This window comes from Crocodylus porosus, unplaced genomic scaffold, assembly GCF_001723895.1.
Source record: "Crocodylus porosus isolate Cpor-Errol unplaced genomic scaffold, CroPor_comp1, whole genome shotgun sequence".
In the NCBI taxonomy this organism is placed as follows: Eukaryota; Metazoa; Chordata; order Crocodylia; family Crocodylidae; genus Crocodylus; species Crocodylus porosus.
The window spans coordinates 79900773-79922553 of NW_017728931.1; the positions used below are offsets into that span (position 1 = coordinate 79900773).

The window sequence follows — 21781 nt, forward strand, 5'->3', positions numbered from 1 at the left end:
CACCGGCAGATGTGACCCAGTGCTGCAGGGCAGAATGGAGCCGCACAGGAAAGCTGCTTGCCACTACGAGCTCTGTGCTGCCTTGGTGAGGTGCCCCCTGCCTGCCTGCCTGGCAGCAGTGAGGGGCACAACCCTGTGCCATTGCCTCTGCTGCAGCCACGCTTGCAGGGGATGTGCTGCCATTGTAATGTGGAGCTCGCAGCAGCAAGCAGCTTTCCTGTGCAGCCCCGATCTGCCCTGTAGTGCCAGGTTATACTCTCTGGGCTGCGAAGGCCCTCGGGGAGGGCAGCAAGACAGGAGTCTGAGCCCACAGTGGGCAGCTCGCCCCCACTCTGTGCACAGATCTGGGAGGCATGAGCCTCCCTACCCTCTGCGAGTGCGTGCAGCCCCTGGGAGCAGGCCCCACCTCCCACCCAAGCCCCCAGCAGGCTGCAGGTTGGGAGCCAGGCTTCACTCTGCTGCAGCAGCTGCTGCCTCCTGACTGGAGAGGGCTGCGGACCCAGGTCCCTGGCCCCATAGCCCTGGCAGTTGGGGCCCCCCTCCAGTAGGGCTAGGGGAGCAGGGGCTGTGGGTGGGGGGCGAGGGGCACCAGCAAGGCCAAGGGGGGCTATGGGAGAAAAGTGAGGGGGATGTGCAGGCCCGGGAGGCTGTGGGAGGGGAGTGTGGGGCACCAGCAGGGCTGGGAGGTGGGGATTGTGGGGGGTCTTTCATTTTATTTTTATCAGAGAATTTGTCATTTTTTAGGATCTCTGCTAATAATACAGCCCTCCACTTCTCTTGCCTCTTATGTCGTAGGTCCACTAGGAAGTTTAACTCTACCAGGTGCTACCAAACCCCGGCAGGACCATTTGGAAACAGAGGATTGACTGCCAAAGTGCAATGCAGTCTTCTCTGCTCCCTCATTGACTTCAGTGGAACTACTCACATGATAAGTACTTTGTGAAATAAGGACTAATGCATACATGTATTATATAGGCAGTATAAAGCATATGAAGTCTGTTCATTCTCTAGCTTTTAAATGTATGGGTTTCATAAATGGTGTGAAAAATAATATTCATATATTTACTTCACAGTCATAAATTTTAACGTGTCTCACATTGTGTTTTTGTGCTATTTCTAACTGAGTGTACAACTGCCTACCAAAGTTAGATAAAACTGCCAGATGCTCAAGAAAGATGGCATCTAAAGCTCACTAAGGAAGTGCTGTTCTTGAACTCTTTATTATATTGTGCTGTCTCAGAATCTCTTCAAGCTCTTGTGCATATTTAACAATAAGACATAAAACCATATGCAAATTAAGCAATTTTATTGATTAATGAATTTAAGCTGTCAAAGCAAAACATATATTGGTACTGGTTAGCAAAATAATATTGAAGCAGAACTTCGCTGAAAAATTGTGTATGCAGGTGACAGAATCAGAGCGTTTGAAGGGTGTTGAACACAAAATAGGTCTCTTCAGCTGGTCATGTGGAAATATTCAGAGTCTTCCCAGCAGAGAGTAAAGTACTTGCATTCTGCCACTCAGTTCAAATTATCTTAAAGCTTTTCTCATGCGTTTGATTTTATTTTGCTTATTTATTTTATTATAGAAAGGGAAACAAATGAGAGGGAGCATCTTGTTTATGTGAAAAGCTGCCTATTTGAATAACTGAAGTCAGTTATACCCCTAACTCTTTTTTTCCCTACAGTTTGCAGTCCCTGATGAACCGGGAAACATCTGTTCCTTTGCAGTGGTTCCTCCATGCTACCCTGTGGAAGGAAAAATAATGTTAACTGATAATGGCAAACTCAGCACTTGGTCAAAAGCCCCCAAGGGGGAAAAATTTATGCAAGCGCTGTTCTGCCAAGGGCTAAACTAATAGAACAACTCATTTGCCACCAGTCAAATCCTGGCTTTTCAGGTCTCTATGGCACACAGACTGCTTAAAGCACAAGCCAGTTGGACTCTGGAGCTGTGCCTGTCAACTACAGGTTGAGATTATCAACACCTCTGAAAAGACTGTGCCATAGTTGTCCAAGATTGCCTGCACACTGACCAGCAGCTCTTCATAGTAAAGAAAATTTGGTTCTTCGTATCACTACTCTCTATTAGATGGAATAAAAATTGTTTGTATTTAAGTTCTTTACTGTTAAAAAGTAGCAATGGCTGTTCACCTTTAGCTCAAGAAGTCAGGCTAAACTTCTATGGGACAAATATTTTTGTTTTATCCCCAATGCCACCATGAAGTATGAAGAGATTCTGGCACGTAGGATCACAACAGCCTTGAACTTCTTGGTGTTTATAGATTTGTTGCATTGGAATTTGAACTGCAGGAATCTCAGATGCTCCAAAATTAGTTACCTAAATAGAAGTGTGTGTATCTGAGATGCAATGGACACACACTGCACTGAACCTGGGAAGAGTCAATTGACTGTCCTGGAGATAGCAGCTGAAGTTGATCCTAGAACACTTGTCTCCAATAAAAAGTCAGGAGGGAATTATAAGGGAGGATGCTAGTTTCAGGGTTAACCAAAAAGAGAGAGTTTGCATTGGAGGGAGAGAGCACCTAGGGCGTGGGATGATCTAGGATCTGTCAAAAGAACAGGCTTGGATAGGACTGAACTGGACTAGATATTGTGCTGTCTGACCCTTACTTTGTCAATGAAGTCAAACCTAGGAAGTGGCTTTTGAACACCAGCACTGGGACTGATGTTTAAAGCTGGTGGTAAAGACTCACCACAGTATTGCTACCCTATGTGTAACAAAATTGTAACTAAAAGATTTTTCTTTGTTCTGCGGACTAGGGATTTTTGGAGCAGAAAGATGAGTTTTTCTCTATTCTTCTGAAGTTTCAGATGGTCTTGATGTATGTTGTAGTTACAACTGTGACCGCTTACACACCCATTAATTTATTGCAATATTGACTCTTAGTAACTGTGTAAGTTCTGAATTCAAATGTTAAAGTATAAGCATTGAGATCTTTGAAATCTGCATGTTGCTTCTCTCCCAACTTGCCCCTAACCAGATCTTATTCTTTTAATTAGCAACCCCTGCCCTGTATTGTACAAAGACAATCACTGTAAGCAACTGTTGTTCTTGCAATAATTGAAAACATACCATGCGTTCATGCCCTGTGGATCTCTGACAATCCTCTTTGCACAGTTAACAGCTACTGTAATATCTGGTTGCAGTAACTCTAAGAAAATGAATATACAAAATAAGAACAGTGGCAGGAAGAAATAAAAAAAAAAATAAAAAAATCAACATTTTCCCATCATTTTTGATTCAGTAATCTTAAAAATGATCCTCAAATTAGCTCATATTGATTAATTATGTTTATTATAGTAATATCTGAGGACAAATTGCACCTTGAGCCCCATTATGGTGTAGACCATACAGAAAGAGTAGCAGACAGTTTTTGTCCTGAATGCTTGTAATTTAAACAGACCAGACAGACACTGAGTAGAGAAAAAGGGTATAACACACACAGGGTGCATCTACATAAGACCCTTTACTGTGCAGCACACTAATAGGCTGTGCAGTAAAGCAGCACTGTCTACACATGCACAGCTTTTACTGTGCAGTAAATTAGTCTACTGCACAGATGGCTACCACCTGTAGATACTGGTAGTAGATTAACTACACAGTAGCACATGTGTAGATAGTTGACTGGGAGCAAATAGTTCCCGGTCAGCACAAGCAGCAGGGGACAATCAGCTGATCAGGGCATTGTGCTGGGAAACTGTCCCTTCCCCTGAGCAGCTGCTTCCCAGTCCCACACCTAGATTGGCCAATTGGCGAGCAGTTCTGGGAGGCCGCTGTCCTGGAGGTGGGACATCTTCTAGAGCCAAGGCCTGACCCTTGTGCCATTTGCCAGCCTGGGGATGGCACCTGGGGGACCCTGGAGTTCTGCCTGGCTGCTGTAGGAGACAGAGCAGGGCAAGAGTAGCTCTGCACTGAAGTACTCTCATTGTGAGCAAATATGCTTCCGTCAGGCACACGTGCATATGCCCCCCCTGAGGAAGCTAACTGCACCTTATTTTACTGAGCAGTCAGCTTACAGTGCATTAATAGCATGTGAAGACATGCCTCCAGAGAATAAATAATGGTAGCAAATGTCATCTTTGTTGCATAATCTAGTCCTAATTCCAAAATCCTCTTCAGTTTATGAGTCAACTATTCCATAACTGGACATGTCTACATGTTCATTAATGCACAGTGCCCACTGTGAATCAAATTTAGTTCTTGTATAGTTAAGTACTAAGTAAATGTACAGTAAGCTGCCTTACTGTGCATTGGTGTGATTACACACTTTTTGTGTGATGCTTAACGTGCAGTAGACTACTGTGGATGAGTGAATTTCACCCTCTTGAGAGCAAAGTTAACTCTGCTCAAGCCAGTGCTACCTGGTAAGTAAAACCTTGCTGCTCTGAAAGGGAGGCACAAATGTTTTTTAATAAAGATACTTAAAAGAAAGTCTAAAAAACACTGAACACAAATCCTGATAGAAAACATCCTTGAGGAGTGCTCCTTTTTATGCCCCAGTGCATGACCATAAATTGCCATGCCTCCCTTTTGACTGAAGAATAAGGGTTTTAGTTTTGTGTTTAAGGGAGGGCTGCTAGGTTCCCACAACTGTCCCTCAGTTATACATTTACAACCCTGGGGACAACCGCAGTATAGAAGAAAGGAATATGCCCTTCATAGTGTCACCTCTGCACTGGATTCTGCATACATTCTTGGCTCCTGGAGTCTTGCCATCATCGCACCACCAGTGGCTGTTGATTTGCAAAATCCCATAATCCGTGCTTCTGTCACCAGGGTTATAGTTTACTGCATCTGTGTTAAAGTTGCTCTCGTATTTTGCTGTACACACCCCTGGCAAGGTTCCATTTGAAAGAAAAATGAGTAAAAAGACTGCTACATTTACCTTATTAAACCTCCTCCCAAGTTATGCAGCCGATTCCAGGATAAAAATGTGTGTCTCCTCTCCTTATATTATGCAAATAATTGATACAGAATGTGTACACATGTTGTTTGTTCTTTCCTCTGATCAAATTCATAATCTTATTAAATAGGAATGTAAGAAAAAACATTTTATAATTTAGACATCCAAAAATGTGAATGTCATATGAAGAGTGTGGGACCTATATCACTGAAACTACATTTGGGATCTATCTGTGTTGTCTTAATGGGCACAAAGCTTATTATAGTCAGTCCTCCCTGTCAGACAGGGTCAATAGTTCCTTCGCCATTTAGCATAAATATATCTAAATTAGTTTGGTTATAAGAAGTAGTTTTGGGTTTGAGATGTGCAGAGCTGTATGGACAACAAACAAGTTTAACTCTTTGAATTCTGTATCAGAACATGTATCTATCACCCTTAAAAACTGATTTCTTAATGATTTCCTTATCACTGCTGATAATAAGTGAAGAAAGGCCCTTCTCTTTTATGAAACCCAAACTCGTTGCAAATGCCATTAGATTTGTTCTCCTCCCCTCCACCTCCCACCATGCTCCCAGCTCTTTGGTGCTTTTTGCTTCCTTTCTCCAAATATTCTTCATTTCTTGCTCTCTACAAACCTAGTGTCTCCAGTGAACCTCCTTCTCCACCCCACATTGTCTAATGATACTCTTTATACCACACATATTCTAAATGAGGGTTTTGAGCCACTGCTGGTTGTCCTTCTACTGTTAACAGGGCTCCCACCATGGCCTCATGCCACACTCTGCACTCTGTGTCCTATTTACTCCTATGGAACCATCTTTCAGTCCTGCTACAGCAAGGCTCATAATACAGCAGGAAGTGAGAAGGGTTCAGGCACACCAAGCCTTGAGAGGAATGACTGAGGGATGAACAGAGGGTCTGAGTGTGAAGGGTGGGGTGGAATTGGGAGAACTAGTCATTTAGACTGGTATAGGGAAAAGCTTCCAGACTGAGTTAGGTCTGCTAAGTGGGGAAGGGAGAGGGAGAGACTAGATAACCTTACCTGGGATTTATGAAAAGGGTACATCACCCTCCCACCCATAAACCATGTTAAAATCACAAGGCAGCAGACTTACAATCTCCCAAAGTGTATCCTGGAATGTTAGCCAGCCCAAGCCTTTTCATGGCTGCAGCCAGCTCGCACCTTTCATAGATCTTCCCATGAGCAGCCAGGGGCAGGAGAAAAAGCTCCAGAAAAATCAGAGCCTTCATGTTAACAGTGTCACACACCCAAGCTCCAAGTGGTGAGACTGTCGGCTCACCGGCATCTGTCTCTTCTTTTAATATCTTCTGCCCTCCCCCAATCTGGAGCTATGTAGATATTGACCACCAAAATATTCTGGGTATTTCCCAATACACATAGGGTAAGTGCCAGTACATTAAGATCATTTTACTATGGTGGGAACTGGCTGGTTCAGTCATTTGACAACTAGATATAGCCTTTTATTCCTGGAGCCTTACTTCAAATATGATTCAGAACCTAAAGCCCAGACATCACAACAACCTGATGGCTTTGACCATAGAGTCAATGATCCCAGTCCAGTACCTGTTGGATTATTATCCATAATTCCACAGAACCCAGCACCAACACTAGTCTAGCCCCTTTGCAGCTCCCAAATATGACATACACCTTGTTTTTGGAAGGCAGAAATGTGCAAAAAACATATTTCTAGTCATGGCTGATTATATGACGTGGAGTAAATCCTCCTAAAAATGCAGAGGGCCTAGGGAGTGTGTGGCATCTCAGGAGACAACCTGTGTGAAGCAGCAGGAACTTCCAGGAGTGGCAGGACAGCCACAAGACTAGGCTCCATATTTTTTGCAAGGACAGTAGCAAGACTGTTACTTCTTTACATAAATAGTTCATATGTTTTCCTATCATTTCTATACCACATGCTTCATCAAGATACTATATACTGCATGCAGCAGCTCACTTGCCCTGTGACAGCTCATCTGCTCTTTCAGGCAGAAGCTATGGTGCTCAGCCAAAGGCTACAGCAAATTCTTTAACACTAGACCTCACCTCTGCCACTTGCTGAGCCAGAAAGGACTGGCAGAAATTCTGGTCACTATTAGAGCACAGCATCTCCCTGCTTCTAATCCAGCAACGAAAAATCAGTTTCCGCACTTAGGACATGCCGCTCCAGTTTTGGAGGTTTTATTTTTGGGGAAAGGTTCATTTGGTATGTGAGAAAAAACCAGCACCCTGTACAAAATAAGAAGATAACCACCACAAACCTCACACCTTTAGCTGTCACACATCGCACCGGAAACTCCAAGGTAGATCATCAAGCCATTACAGTGTATACCTTGAGAGAAATCTTGCCTGTCTGCAGCCCCTCGTTTCCCCACCCTGCTTCAAACCCCATCCCACTCTTTGCTTTCAAACAGCTTCCAACCCTCATGCAAATCATCATTAGAAGCAAACTCCCCACTGAACAACAAAAAACGAAAGAGGAACCCTGCCTAAACAGCAAGTGCTGTGGGTGAGGTTGAAATGGATAATTTGTGCAAGATGTTATGATCTGGTTTTGCAACACATCTCTACTGTGACTACTATATACTCCACAATCAGAATCCATGGATATTATATGTGATGATCACAGAATGAGATATACCTCACTAAATGCACTAAATGCCTTCATGGAAACTATGTGGGTAAAACTTAACAGCCACCATACTCCAGAATGAACTCTCAGAGAATAACAATAAAGGACAAAAACTAGCACAATAATCAGTAGGAGAGCAACAGAGGGGGAGTTTGTTTGCTTGGTCGGTCATGGCAGGAGGGAGCCAAGAATTAGGAGGCTCTGTATATGTTTGCATGTGGGTGCACAGGTGTGTCTGTTTGTGTGTGTCACCCCGCCTGATAAGTTTAACTGTCCAAATTTGTCACCTGATTCACACACACACGAACTGTTAACGCAACTTCATGAAACCTTGGAATTAGAGGGTCGTACGGTGACAAAGTGGGCTGGTCCCAAATAGGACAAAGGGAAAATAATTAATGTCTTGTTCCGTACTGTGTCTATTTTGTTGCATGAGGTTGCAAACTTTGATTCACAACTAAGTACAGCCAGTAAAAATGCTGAGGAAATGGTGATAAAAGGCAGCACTTCACCACCGCCCAAAGATGGCGCCGAGCAAAAGCAGAAGGCACAACCAGAAAATGGCGCTGAACAAAAGGAGAAGCCAACGCCCGAAAATGGCGTCGACAGTAAACAGCCACGCTCTGAAATTGGTGCCGAGCCAAAGAAGAAGCTGTACCCAAGCCTGGAGGAACTGACGGCGAACCACGAGATGTCATCGAATAAAGCCACACCTACTTCTGGGCAGGGCTATCCTCCTGTCACCGCCTCACTGACGAAGAGCGATCTGACGTCACCAGATATGATCATGCCTACCCCTTGGCCGGGTCGTCCTCCTACTCCGCCTACCCTAGCAACTGCACCGCCCCCTCCGTATCCAGAGGAACCTGATGGTACGCAGTTAATTAAAAGCAGAAGTAAAGCTGATGAAAGGGAACTTGTAAACTTCAGCTCTCCCTGTCAGCGTAGTCAAGTATACTGCAACAGGGGGTGGACAGCCCCAGGCCACAATAACAGTCCACACCAGAACTCGAGCAGAAATGAGTGATCTTCGCAAGGAAATGGGAATCCAACCTGATGAAACCCCCATTGTTTGGATGGGCCGCCTTGTAATAGAAGCAGCAAACAAACTCATCGATGCAGAAGAAGCTATTTACCTCGTTCGAAACACAGCCTGGAGTAGAGGAATAGTTACAGATCCACAAGCCATAACAGCAAATGACCACTGGCCACTAGCGTCGCCAGCCTTGGTAGTGGACGCAATTATGAGAAAAACGCATGTCTGGCATGATGGCAGTTCCAAACAACCTAATGCTGTCCATTTGATCCATGCCGTGTTTGGAGTATCCTATGCTCAATGGAATCCAATTTTGAATCCTTTGAACTTAACAATATTACAGCAAGCTACAGCGTGGCCCCACCATTACCTAGAAAACCAAGGCCAAGTTGTTCGCTCTGGACAGTATTCGAATACGTATTGGGTCATCAAAGATGTCGATGGCCCTACAGGACCCCCGCACCTTTTAGCGCATCACAATTGGTTATCTAGGCACGCTGAGCAAAAAGTTACATGAATTATGTAATATTCTCGATACTGCTGTTTTTGTTATCTTTTGTAGGTAAACACCATAAGACCCATTGCGACCCTCATCATATGCTGCGTCGTGTATTCTGTCTCATGTATGTTTCAACACAACTCATTTTTAACGCTGTTGGCTGTTTCTACCACCAAATGCCATAACTTTGAAGAAACCGAAACTCAACGATAGACTACCGACTCTGTTTCCTGAAACTCACAGCAGCAACAGACACTGGCATTATCACCCATCTTGGACGACCATCCTCTAGTTTTAACATATCTCACTATCTTAATCTCTTTTGCTGTAATCTCCCTTCAGCAGATGTTTCGGGATTACCGTTTACTATTAGTGTTTCTGTGTTTATCCCCATACTTAAATGGCCATATGTCTGTATTGGACCATGTTGTCCTGCCAACACCATTAACTGTTCTACCCCCAGAATGACAATTCTCAAGGTGCTCAACGTTACCCTAACTAATAGCTCCCTTTCCCAAATTGCAGATTGTATCTATGTTTTTCGAGTTAATTGGACTGCTGGCCGAAACCATTCTTTAACAGAGCCGAAAATGCAACACAATATACGCATGCTATGTAGTATTTTTCATGCATTGTGGCCTCAATGTCTTACCTATGACCCGCTAAATCCCAAAGAAAAGAACCGTCCTAACTGTCATAAGACTAACAGTTCAACCCCAGTTTGGCTAATAACACCAAGTTACCTTAAGTATGCTCAATGCCGTAACAGTGAATGTAAGCAATTTAAACCTAAACCTTGCCCGTTTCTCATCCCACGGCCAGGAGTCCTTTATATAGACCTAGCCGTCCCTTGTCTTTGGAGTGACTTCAGAAACTCCAACAACTTTATTAAAATGCCCGTTATAGAAAACTGACCCTCTTGTAATTACCCCGTGCCAAATGGACACTTACCCCCCGGTTGGGTTTGGTTTAACCTCAAAACCAATGCTACCAGTATATACCCTGTTCTTACTTTTGGTGAAACTCTAACCCCAGTAACCTCCTTATGGAGCCTAAAAGGACTCCATGTAGGTCGGAAAAAACCCACCACTGCTATTCATACAAAGTCCAGTCTTTTTCGTATGAAGCGAGCCTCCCTCACACACAAACAAGTCGATTATGCCTGGACTCTAATGTATTCTTGGGACAAAGTAGGCATCTATTTTCCCTGGATGTATGGATCAAAAATAAATACGTTCAAAATTGTCTTTTTAATTGAAACTGTTGCTAACCTCACCAACCTAGTTACCAAAGGGTTCCAAAATATTGACGAGTCATTCAAAAAAGTTCAAGCAGCAGTATATTATAATTGATTAGGCTTAGATTATCTTTTATTTGAGCATGGAGGCTTATGTGCCATGTTTAAAAATGACTTACATTGTTGCCTTGAATTTATTCCCCAGGATGGAGGTAATTTAACCCAAGTTTTAAATAGTCTTGAAACGCTTTCCGGCCAACTTCAAGAAATGACCACAAATAAAGAAAGCTGGTTAGACAATCTATTCAACTGGTTTAGCTTTGACATCTTCAAATGGTTTTTTCCCATACATATACCTATTTTAAGTGCTTTTATTTTTATTATAATAATATTATGTATCTTTTCTTGCCTTTTTAGTGTAATCAAAAAACGCATAACCACGCTTTCTGCTTTTGTATATACGCGCTTGCCAATTGTTTATGAACTTGACGAGAAGGACGACCAATTCTAAGCATGTTACCAAAGTTGCCATCGGCAAGGGGGCACGTCAAAGAAAAATCTTTGATTTCAGCTGCCGATGGCAAAAATGTCAAAAAGTTAACATAACATATTTTGTCATCATAGTTCCATATCCAAAAACCTCCCCCAGCTTAAATGTAAAATACATGCACAGTCATTCTTGCATGAAACCTGAGCAGAAGTAAGAAACACGCAAAGTCTGTTCACAGTCATAATTGGCAGTCCTGTAATTATTCAAGCCTGGTGTGTTGTGATTGGCTACCTGAAAACCTATAATTTTGGAAAGATTTCCGCCTTCTGCGGAGACCTCCACACACGCCCAGGAGACATAGTCAGCGATCTGGCCAGTCGCTGACCCCTCCCCACCTGCAGCAAAAATTTTCAGGTGTATCCGATTTTGTCGACTCGTCCGTTCTCACCAAGAGCTCACGAACATCTTTGAACTGAAGTTACCTGTATGCTTTGCTGAAAATTTGCACCAAGCAGTTTATGATCCATGCAACAGAAAAGTATCTGCAAGCTGAACTGAACTTTTTCTTTCTCACTGTGTAACCACGACTTCCTTCCTACGCTGCAAATCTTCTGTAGTATAAGTAATAATAAATCTTTAACCAAAACACATTTAAACCACCTGACTCCTCTCGCTTTTCCACCTGTACGACCACCGTATTGTACCCGCATCGAGCCGGTCGTGCCGACCCAGGCTAGCAGTTCAAGGGTACACCGGTCCTCGGACGCGACAGTGTGCATGTACAGGTGTGCATGTACAGGTATACATAAGAACTGCTAATGAAGGAGCAGAAAAGGAAAAACAAAGGAAAATATGTGCGTGATCTTGAGGAAAAGGTCATATAAAAGTGAAAATGATAAAGGTAGAAGTTAAGGAACTAACATTCACTTCAGTTCATTAAATATGAAATAAAATGTCCAAATGCACACTGTTAAAGCTCCTCTAAAAACACCTCCAGTATATGGTTCCTTATAGTAACTGCATTAAAAAAAAAAAACCTTGAGATTTCCCAGGCAATAATATTTGTCCTCTATTAAAACCACCCTGAAGCAGACAGCCAATATTTAAATACTTCTGTATTGGAGCATCCGAGTATGTGTGTGTAGGGGGAGGAGGTAGAGGGGGTGTTGACTGCATATGGTCAGGGTTTATATTTTATAATAGAATATGGAAAAACAAAAATGGAGGGTTTGCAGGGATGAGGTGGTGGGTGGGTACTAGCAGAGGATATGACTTGACTGTTAACATTAGACTGAGTGTTATAATGCTACCATTCAGGGATGTGACTTGTGTGTTATCATGCTAATGGGGAAGGTAAATCACCATTCCTATGTACACAATGGAGAAACATGCTAGCCCTAAGTGGACAAAAGTGCCAGTTCACTCAAAAAACAAAGGTAAAAAAGAAAACAAAACAGCAAAAATAAACTTGATCTGGCTTGGACAAACAAGTAAAAAAAACAACACAAAAAACACCCCCCCCTCAAAAAAGTGACTGTTGTAAAATTGCTGCTGTGCAGTTGTATCTTAAGCCAGTACATTTCTTGGGGAGAGCACCTGAAAATGTATTGCTGATCAGCAGAAAATTGGGGTGGTGGGAGCATGCCACAGGGACCATGGGGTCCCAGCCCCCCCCACCCCAAGGGCTGGTTGTCAGGGTGTATACTGGCCACTGTGCAGGGGGTGCATATTTGGTACAGCAACCAAAAGCAACACCAGACTCATCCCAAGCCTCCATATCCCCTCAAATTGACCAAGACAGTACATTTCTTGGGGAGAGCACCCGAAAATGAATCACTATTGGCAGAAAACTGGGACAGTGGAAGCATGCCACAGGGACTATGGGGTGGCAGTCCCCCACACTCTGAGGGCTGAATGTAGGGGTATATGCTGGCTGCTGTGCAGGGGGGCATATGTGGTACAGCAACCAAAAGCTAAACCAGTCACAGATTATGTTCCAATACTGTCCCCTGCTGCAATTTAGTAGTAGAAGGTCAATAGGGTAAAGTTGTTATGTGGTGCCCTCTAGCATCTTTACCTTGTAATAGCACATTAACAAATTTTGAAAGTTAAACCTATTACATGCAAAGTAGTAACAGGAATCATCATGGTACATTGCAAGAGGCAAAAAATCCCAAAGAATATATTTAGTTAGACAAAGTCAACAAGATGTACAGGCAGCCATTGAGGGTCACCTGCAATAGGTTTTACAATGATTTTTGCTGGAAAGACACTCTTCTACACATTTCTGAAATACATAACTGGGAGAGATTGTCTACACATGAAAAAGAAGGTGCTTAAGATAACCATCCAAACAAACTAGAAAAATACTCCAAAGTTTATCCTGAAGAATATCACAGCAAGTAGGACCGGTTCTCTTTCATCTGAAATATATCTGAGAGTAATATCAGTTCTGTTCTAAATAAAAGGAGAGAAAACTACTGTCATCATCGCATGATTTGTGATTTCAATATAATTCCCAAAAAAGTAGAAATAAAAAATACTACAAAATGAACATCAATTGAAATTAAGTAAAGTGAAAAAAGCTAAAAAAAAGTTTATTATCTAAATAGATGCACTTGAATTTTAGGCAACATTTCCCTACATTATAACAGTGTTAAGTAACGTCCTGCAGTTGGAAAAGGTTGGAAAATTCAACCATAGTTTTAGTTATGGCACTTGAGAAATACAATCCTGTCAACATCTCCCCAATGCTATTACAATAAGCATCATAATTAATATGAACAGAGTATTTTATTTATATATTATAACCTGAGAAATAAAAATATAAAGATCAATATCAGAGAGAAGGATTTCTTAGGGAGATATATTTATGTTAGGTATCTTACTTTGATAATGCTAATATTTTCTGCTCCATTTTTAATTACCAATGCTTTATTTTTCCAGTTTTCCAGCAAAACTGAAAACACATGGTAGACAGCCCTGAATTAAAGCTTTTTTTTTACATTGTCACTATTTCACACAGGTTAAGGTTGAGTTTTGTCCCATTAACAACACAGTAAAACTGGTTCTACTGAAGTCCGTGAAGATTTTTACTGTTGATGTCAAACTGGGGTTTCAGCCCACTGACTTAATTTAGTCTTGGTGCATTGGGCCACGGGAAAGAACACCTCACTGGAGAAAATCCTGAAATAACAGCTACAGTTATCCAAGCCATATGTACAACCTGAAACAGCACCAACCCCTGGCTATGCTTGATGCTCATGAAGAGTATGTTAGTCACATTCAGACATAAGTGGCCTGTACTGTTCCCTGGGTAGCAATGACGCACACTGCAGTGGCTGGAGGTTTGGGACTGCTGGGGGATGTCACCTTTTTTTTTTTTTGTCACCAACATACATATCAAGTGGCCAAAAACCCACCAGTTTTTAGCAGTAAAAAAGGACATGATATTTCCCCAGGCAGTGACTCACCAGCCAGGCACCACTGCTGCTTCTCTGCCCATCCCCACTGCCAAAGCCAGATCTTCAGCTGCTTTTACAGGCAAGTTAGAGAGTGCACAGTTCTGGGAGGAGGCAGGCAGGCAATCCAGGGACAGGAGAGTAAGGAGCCCCCTGAGACTCACTTTGGGCCCCTCACTCCCTACCTTGGGTTTGTCAATTAAGTTAAACCCAGGAAGTGTGTCACTTTTGAACCTACACAAAGCACTGGGACTGATGTTTAATGCAGGTAGCAGAAACTCACCACAGTAGCACTACCCTATGCAAAATGGAATTAAAACTGGACTGCACATAAGAATGTGCCTGAGACTTTATACTTATAATGACTAGGAGAAATTCATGCTTTGTTTGTGTACTCATTATTATGCAACTGGCCATATTCTACCATTTATTCCAGATCTAGACCAGTGTAATTATGCCTGAAAATAGTTGTATTTTATATGAAAAAGGAGCAGAAAGGATCATGTCATTTCATTACTGGTTTGCTACCATCTTGTTAGATCCCCAGTTGGATTACATAATTGCTTGAAGTCCCTTCCAGCCTTACTTCTCTATGAAATGCCATACAAGACAGTGTCTTGTTGCACACATTTTGGTCTCACCACAAAGTCAGCTTCAGAAAGTTTAAAAAGAAAATACTTGCTGCAATACTTTCCTGTTGCAATTCAGCCACCTGAACAACAGCATCAACAATGCAACTGTATTTACTCCATCTCCAGAAAAAGCCAGCTGCCTTACCACTTGGTTTTCCTTGCTGCTTTTAAGAAACTTCTGTCTTTGCTTTCTGCATTAAATAAACTTCCCCTTCTTTCACAAAGTTCAGTGCCAATGTTGTAAAATGAGAAATGTTTGTTTAGTAAATTATTTCTAATAATGGAGCAAGATCAGGATCTGGAGATATCTAAGATTTCACAGGCTCTTTCCCAATGATGTTTTATATCTGCCACTGAACTTTCAGTAGCAGAGAAGGAGGAAACAAAGCAAACAAGATTCTGTACAGAAATGTATCAGCTAATATAACATCAGAAGCATTTTAACTCACCAACACTGGATAGGGGATAGCATCCTAGAGCTCATCAGCCCAGGGAGCTTCTCCCACTGCATGCCATGTCCGAGCAGTAGGAAGGTTCATCCATGCCAATGTTGGGTGGCAGGGAAGCGGTGGAGGCAGTCAGGTGCTAGCACTGACCTTGGACCCAAGCCAGGTCATTCTAGTCTGCTGCCACAAAAAGGGTATGAATCAGCCAACACAGGGCATTAATGGAGTGGAAAATTATTCGTACAATGAAAAATAAATACAATGTACAAACACAAAATTGTTTTTTGTTATCAAAACGAGATTGAGAAGTGCATTAGTGACACCGTGTTGTGAAAATTTCATCTTCCATCTTATCTACCTAATAGAGATAAGGATTCATTACTGTTGGTATTGTTGTAGTAATGGGAAGGTGTAGGCTTCTGAAAAGGGGGTGCAGATGAGGTGCATCATCATATATGAAACATTTTTTCTCCAGTTAAAATAAACTCAAAGCTTTGTAGCAAAACCCTCAGTTTTCCTTTTTTTGTAAATTAGTTTCTTTAAAAAATCCCAAACAAACAAAAAAAACCCACAACATGCCCTCCCCTTCCCCTAACCATTTCTGACTTTCTCTCTGCCCTCTCTATCCCTTATACATGATTACTAGTACTAGGTAAGCCAAGCTAAGTTCTTGTATACTATTATTGCAATAAGCCCCCTTTTTATATTGTAAATAGCGTTCTGTTATGTTTGTATTGATTTTACTGTTTTATATTGTATTCTATTGTGTTCTTATCATTTGTGCATTGATTTTTGTTTCATATTAACATTGTATGATTTAGGCCTGCAATGTGGGTTGACATAAGTCACGTCAAGTTTCCATTTTGTTTGTCAAGTCTCCATCTTGTCCCCATGCCCTGTTGTGTAAGTATGTTGTAACCTATGACTCATACCTACCCCTCCTATGTAACTTGGTTCCTGAATGACTGGGGATGAATGAGGGTGCTTGAGAGACAATGGCAGTAGGTCTAAAAATAGCTCCCTCTGAATGACCAAACCATCAACACCAATACCTGGACCAGCAACCCAGCCATTGGAACCACCCTCAGCATTCAAGAAACAAAAGATGAGGCAACCCACCATTGTGCAAAGGCTGCACATGCTCAGTAAGAACACCTGGAACCCTCTGAAATAGTCTGACATTGCCTGGACATGCCCTCCCCATAGGAGATCAGAGGTAATCTGCCCCATAAAAAAGGGGTAGTGAAGACTGACTCCTTGGGACACCTTCTCCACCTGGACCAGCACCATGCCACACTACCTATCCACCCAGAGGCCCTACCGGCAACCTTCCCCTTCCCCCCCAGACAACAGCTGCTGGACAAAGACCCTTTCCAGCTTGGATAGGTAGCTATCACCCCCACCCTCTCTTCAACCAAGCACTTGGACTCCATTTCTCTTCCCTACCTACACTCCAACTGAGACTCCACTGAGTCTCTTTGTCCTGCTGTCATTGTGAGTGTGCATGTGTGTGAGTATGTGTGTGGGAACCGATAACTTCATGGGGCTGTATAGTGTGTTGTCTGTTTAATAAGCCTGTTATTTTGAAACCCTGAGTTGGGTTTTTGTCTGGTTCCTGACTGTTTTCCCCTTGCCACCATTTATCTGCCCCTGATCTCCCAGCTGTCTGCCTCAGTTTCCAGCCCCAAGGTCCCAGCTGTCTGCCTCTCCCTTTTTCCTGGCTGTCTCCTCCTTGCCACTGGGCTTTTTCCCTTGCACCACTGACCTTGAGTAACCCTGGGGCCACTTGAGCTTAAGTAACCCCAAGCCTCAGTTCCTCAGCCAGCTTCTCTCCAGTCCACTGGTTCTAACCCTAGTTCCGGCAACTTTCACTCTTTACACTTTCTCTCTCACCTTAACCTTCCCCCAGGTATCCCAAGTACCCTAAACACCCATGTACATACTGTACCATCCAAGTTAGGAACTCACCTGTATGTGTAGGCGAGTTGTTTGTGTATGAACTGCTGAATATACACGTCATTGTGTGTATGATGTATGAATTAGTGATCCGTGTATGTGTATTGGTGTGCAGGTATTGACAATTGATTTTTGTCTAACTTTTGGTGTATAGCGTGTAGGTGCTTGAATTGGTGATAGGTGTGCATGTGTGGGCTAGTAATTTTGGATGTGTATGTGCCCGAGTTGGTAGTGTGTGCATGTGCACCTGGTGGGGGTGTATGCACCTGGAGTGTGTATGTGTGCATCTAATTGATTTGTGTATGTACAATTGTACACCATGCCCTGCTATCTAATAGTGCGATATTGAGATCCTGAGTGTTGACCTGAGCACACAGGTCAACAGCTTTACTAATATACTAGGTGCCTAGGGCTCCATTATTCAATTTAAGATTAAAGCAAAAACAAATACAAGTCCATTGGAATGAATTAAAAACTATTCTTCAGGACTGTGAAATAGCTGCTCCTGGTAATGAAATTCATAACAGAAAAATTGCAGAACAAAGGAGAACTTGGCTGGTGGAATTTCATGACCATTGGAAAAAGAAAATGGGTTTTAACACCTTGGAATAAAGGATTTAGAAGGGATCGGGTAGATTATAATGAGCCATAAAGTCAAATGACTCCCTTTGCACTGCCTGACTGGAAATGCTGCGTGCAACTGCATCCCCCGAGTTGTAATGATAACCATGCTGTGTGTAACAGTACAAATAGTGAACATTATTAGCACAACGGTTTGGGGAAAAAATCTTTACACAAGTGAGCACAGCTACACATCACCCTACAGCAATATTGTTACTGTGCCATGTTTTAGCACTTCCAAAAAGTACTTTTGGAAGTACTAAAGCACAGCACAATAACCACCTGTACTGTGCCATGTGCACAGCGCATGGTTAGTTTTCACTGCTACTTTGCTGTAGCAGTACACTAAAATGGGAGAGTGTGCTGCTATGGTGAACTAGCAGCTAGACACATAGGACATTTTTATACACGTGAGCACCACAGTGGCGAAATGTGCATCAGTGCTGAGAAAATGGTGGTGGCATGCTTTTGAAGCAAAACACATTGGAGGTGCTTTAGTTCCAAAGCTCACCATCACCATTTTCTGCATGCTGACACGCATTTCATTGGTTATAAAACTGCAAGAAGTGCAGTACAGTCCATGTCAGCTCTCTTGTGGAGCACATTCAATTAATCAGTGACCTAACGATCAAAGGGAAGCTGGGAGACAGCAACCAGGAGCTGGTCACCTTCACCATCCACTGTAAAGCAGGCAAGTCACTCAGCAAAGTAGAAGAAGTCCTTGACTTTAGGAAGCTGACTTTGACAAGCTCAGGAGGCTTGTTGGCGAGGCCCTAAGGGACCAAGACCCAAAAGGGGAGAGGAGTTCAGGAGAGTCGTTGCTCCTCAAGGAAGCAATCCTGAAAGCACAAGCAATGTCTATCCCGTCTCCGAGGAAAGGCAGCAAAAGGGCACAGCAGCCTCCTTGGCTCCTGCATCTAACAAGAAAGGCCTATAATGAATAAAGGCTGGAACCACCCCCAAGGAGGAGTACTCTGCACTGGTCTGGACCTGTAGGGAGTGAACCAGGAAAGCCAAGGCTGTGACTGAACTCCAACTGGCTACACATATCAAGGACAATAAAAAGTCCTTTTTTAGATATGTGGGCAGCCAGAGGAAAAGCAAGGGTAACATTGGACCCCTGCTAAACTATATGGGTCAACTGACAGCCAATACTCAGGAAAAAGCCAACCTGCTCAACAGGTATTTTGCATCAGTTTTTCACCAGCCCCAAGGGATGGCCAGGGTGAGGGAGAACTATTACCCTTTGTCAGTCTTAACCATATGAAGGGGTATAGGTTGTAGCCATGCTGGTCTAAGGACATAGGCAGACAAGGTGTGCTCTGGGTGAATCTGATATCTTTTATTAGACCAACTTAAATAGTTGGAAAACGATTATTAAGCAAGCTTTCAGGTTCAAAAACCTTTTGTCAGCCTAAGGAAGTTTCAGCAGTTGGCGTTGCTCTTCCTGGATGGAATGACAAGTAAAGGAGCCAGAGGCTGGTCTGGGCTGCATACAAGACAGGCAGTCAGTGAAAATGTAGATTGAGGAGTCAATGGGTGAGAGACAGCAGGGCGAAGAGAGAGAAGGGGGATGACTAGTGGAGAGATACCTAGGGAGTCAGATATCAGGCAGGTTATAATGGTGTCATAAATCCAATGTCCATGGTAAATTTAGTCCATGGTTTTTAGTATCCAGGAGGCTGATGAAGTGGAGTTTATAGGCTCATCTCCGGGAAGTGTTTTGTAAGTTTCCTTTGAGGATCAGGACAGAGATTGGAGAGAATGGCTTTCTTGTGAGAAATGTGCCCCCACAGGTAATTGGGTATTCCTGTCTTTGATAGATATCTGGTATGCATTCATTCTGGTGTGCAGTTGTTGTTTTGGTCTTTCCTATGTATTTTCCATCAGGGCATTTGGTGCATTGGATGAGAGAGATTACATTTCTGGAGGTGCAGCTATAAGATCAGGGAATGCTGATGGCTCTGTTGTGGAGTGTAGTGATTGTGGTGGAGGTGGAGATGTGTTGGCAGGTTTTGCATTTCTTGTCATGGCATGGTCGGGATCCTTTTGGTGTGTTCTGGGCTTGAGGAAGTTTGCTTCTGGTGATGAGGTTAGCGAGGTTTGGTGCTTGTTTGAAGGCTAGGATGGGTGGCTCTGGGAAGATCTATTTAAGAGTAGGGTCTCTTTCTAGCATGGGTTACAATTGTTTGAGGATTTTCTGTACAGCTCTTTCAAACGTGCAATCTCTCTCTCTGGAGGAGTGGCATTGTTGGGTGAAAGCTTTGTTAAGATTGGTGAGGTGGCAATCCCGGGTGTTTTTTCTTCAGTGCAAATTTGGTGGTATCTGATGGCTTGACTGTATATCACAATTTACCCAATTACCTGTGGGGGCACATTCTCACAAGAAAACCACTCTCTCTCCAATCCCTGTCCTGATCCTCAAAGGAAACTTACAAAACACTTCCCAGAGATGAGCCTATGAACTCCACTTCATCAGCCTCCTGGATACTAAAAACCATGGACTAAATATAGACATTGGATTTATGACTCTGTCCCGGGGAACCAGGACGGGACTTAACTACGCCGGTGGCGGAGCCCGAGAGGGACATCCACCACTTGTTTACACTGACGCAACTGGCAGTTGGTGCCAGTGCCGGCAAACGGACGCCGGCGATAAAAGCGGCTGCCGAGATGGGACAGGGGGGAAGAACGAGCTGGGAGCCTTGCATCAGCCGAGGCAGAAGACCCTAGAGGGGAACGGGCCATGGACCCCCCAGTAGGAGGGATAGGGAGCTCCTGGGCAGGACGAGCTGCCAAACGCTCCGCTGGAGGAGCCGAGGACTCCGGGGAGGAGCAAACGGCAAGGTCCCCAGAGGGAAGGACCGGGAACCCTAGCAGGGAGCCGCAGCGTACCCAGGCAGAGGGGAGGATACCAGCCACGGCCAGCTGCAGGACGATGAGCAAGGAGCAGCTGACGAGCGTCAAGGACGAGGAATCAAGCGGTGGGGAATTTTGGGACTGCGAACCCGAGACAAGCAGAACTTGCAGGTCCTGGGTTGGGGCGCCGGTGCGGGAATGCGACGTTGCTAGGCAGGGCCAGGCCACCGAAGAGCGCTAAGGAGGTGCTGTCGAGCGGAGGGTGACGCCAGCCGGCTCCGACCACAGACTAGGATAGGGATTGCCCAAAAGGGGCCCGGGAAGGTCCGGGTTAGAGGCCCAGCCAGTAGGGCTATGAGGGCCTAGCTTCAGTTTTTCAGGTTTGTTTTCTGTTAAAAGGGATACCCCAGCTGAGGGGTATAGCCGGGGAGCTCAGGCTAAGGACCCCGCAGTGAAGCCCCCGCCTTGACCGTGACCCAGCCCTGGGTCACCCAGGGTACAAGGAACTCTTGGATTAGGGTCGGTCAGACTGGTGAGCTGATCGGCCCGTCCGTAGGAAGCCAGGTTGCACACTAGGAGGGAGCATCAGAGGAGGCATAAGGCTGGGGTGAAAGGGGTGGTGGAGCCCCGCAACGTGACCGCTGAGAGGACCACGGGCTGCAGAGTAACCAGGAACCGCCCTAACTGAACATAAACAACAAGTTGTGGTGGGCGAGATCTAGGGCGGGGAATGGACATCATAACACCTACGCCCAATCAGTAGCACCAGCGATGGTCCTTCTTCCACAGGCGACTACCCACAGGGAGGACCCCCCCCTCCCTCCAGTCCAGCGGTCACAAGTGGTTCATTGGCCGGGAACCCTCATCCCTTTCAGGGTGAGGGCTGCCGACATGCAGTCAGCGGAGATGACGACAACAGACTTGCTGGCCCAGATGCTGCAGGCTGTGACCCAGCTATTAGGGGCCCA

At 44.1% G+C, this 21781-nt stretch overlaps 1 protein-coding gene and 1 long non-coding RNA gene across 2 annotated transcripts in view; one reads left to right on the top strand and one right to left on the bottom strand.

The window, feature by feature from the left end:
• Positions 1–1425, top strand: part of LOC109315508 — a 27363-nt gene extending 25938 nt beyond the window's left edge. The window contains exon 2 of the long non-coding RNA XR_002102521.1: positions 796–1425. This is a non-coding gene — a long non-coding RNA (uncharacterized LOC109315508). The remainder of the gene's footprint in view (positions 1–795) is intronic.
• Positions 1426–1680: 255 nt separating this feature from the next.
• Positions 1681–6308, bottom strand: LYZ (lysozyme). The gene is made up of 4 exons (XM_019543235.1): positions 6044–6308; positions 4694–4858; positions 3098–3176; positions 1681–1749 (listed from the first exon to the last, which is right to left on the bottom strand). The coding sequence occupies exons 1-4, from the start codon at positions 6177–6179 to the stop codon at positions 1683–1685; spliced, it is 447 nt and encodes a 148-aa protein (XP_019398780.1). The 5' UTR covers positions 6180–6308; the 3' UTR covers positions 1681–1682.
• Positions 6309–21781: the final 15473 nt, after the last annotated feature.

Coding starts and splice junctions, on each gene's coding strand:
- LYZ (XM_019543235.1), bottom strand. CDS start 6,179: ATGAAGGCTCTGATTTTTCTGGAGCTTTTTCTCCTGCCCCTGGCTGCT. Junction 4,859..6,043: donor AGGATACACTTTGGGAGATT/GTAAGTCTGCTG, acceptor GAACCTTGCCAG/GGGTGTGTACAGCAAAATAC. Junction 3,177..4,693: donor ATGCAGAATCCAGTGCAGAG/GTGACACTATGA, acceptor TCATTTTCTTAG/AGTTACTGCAACCAGATATT.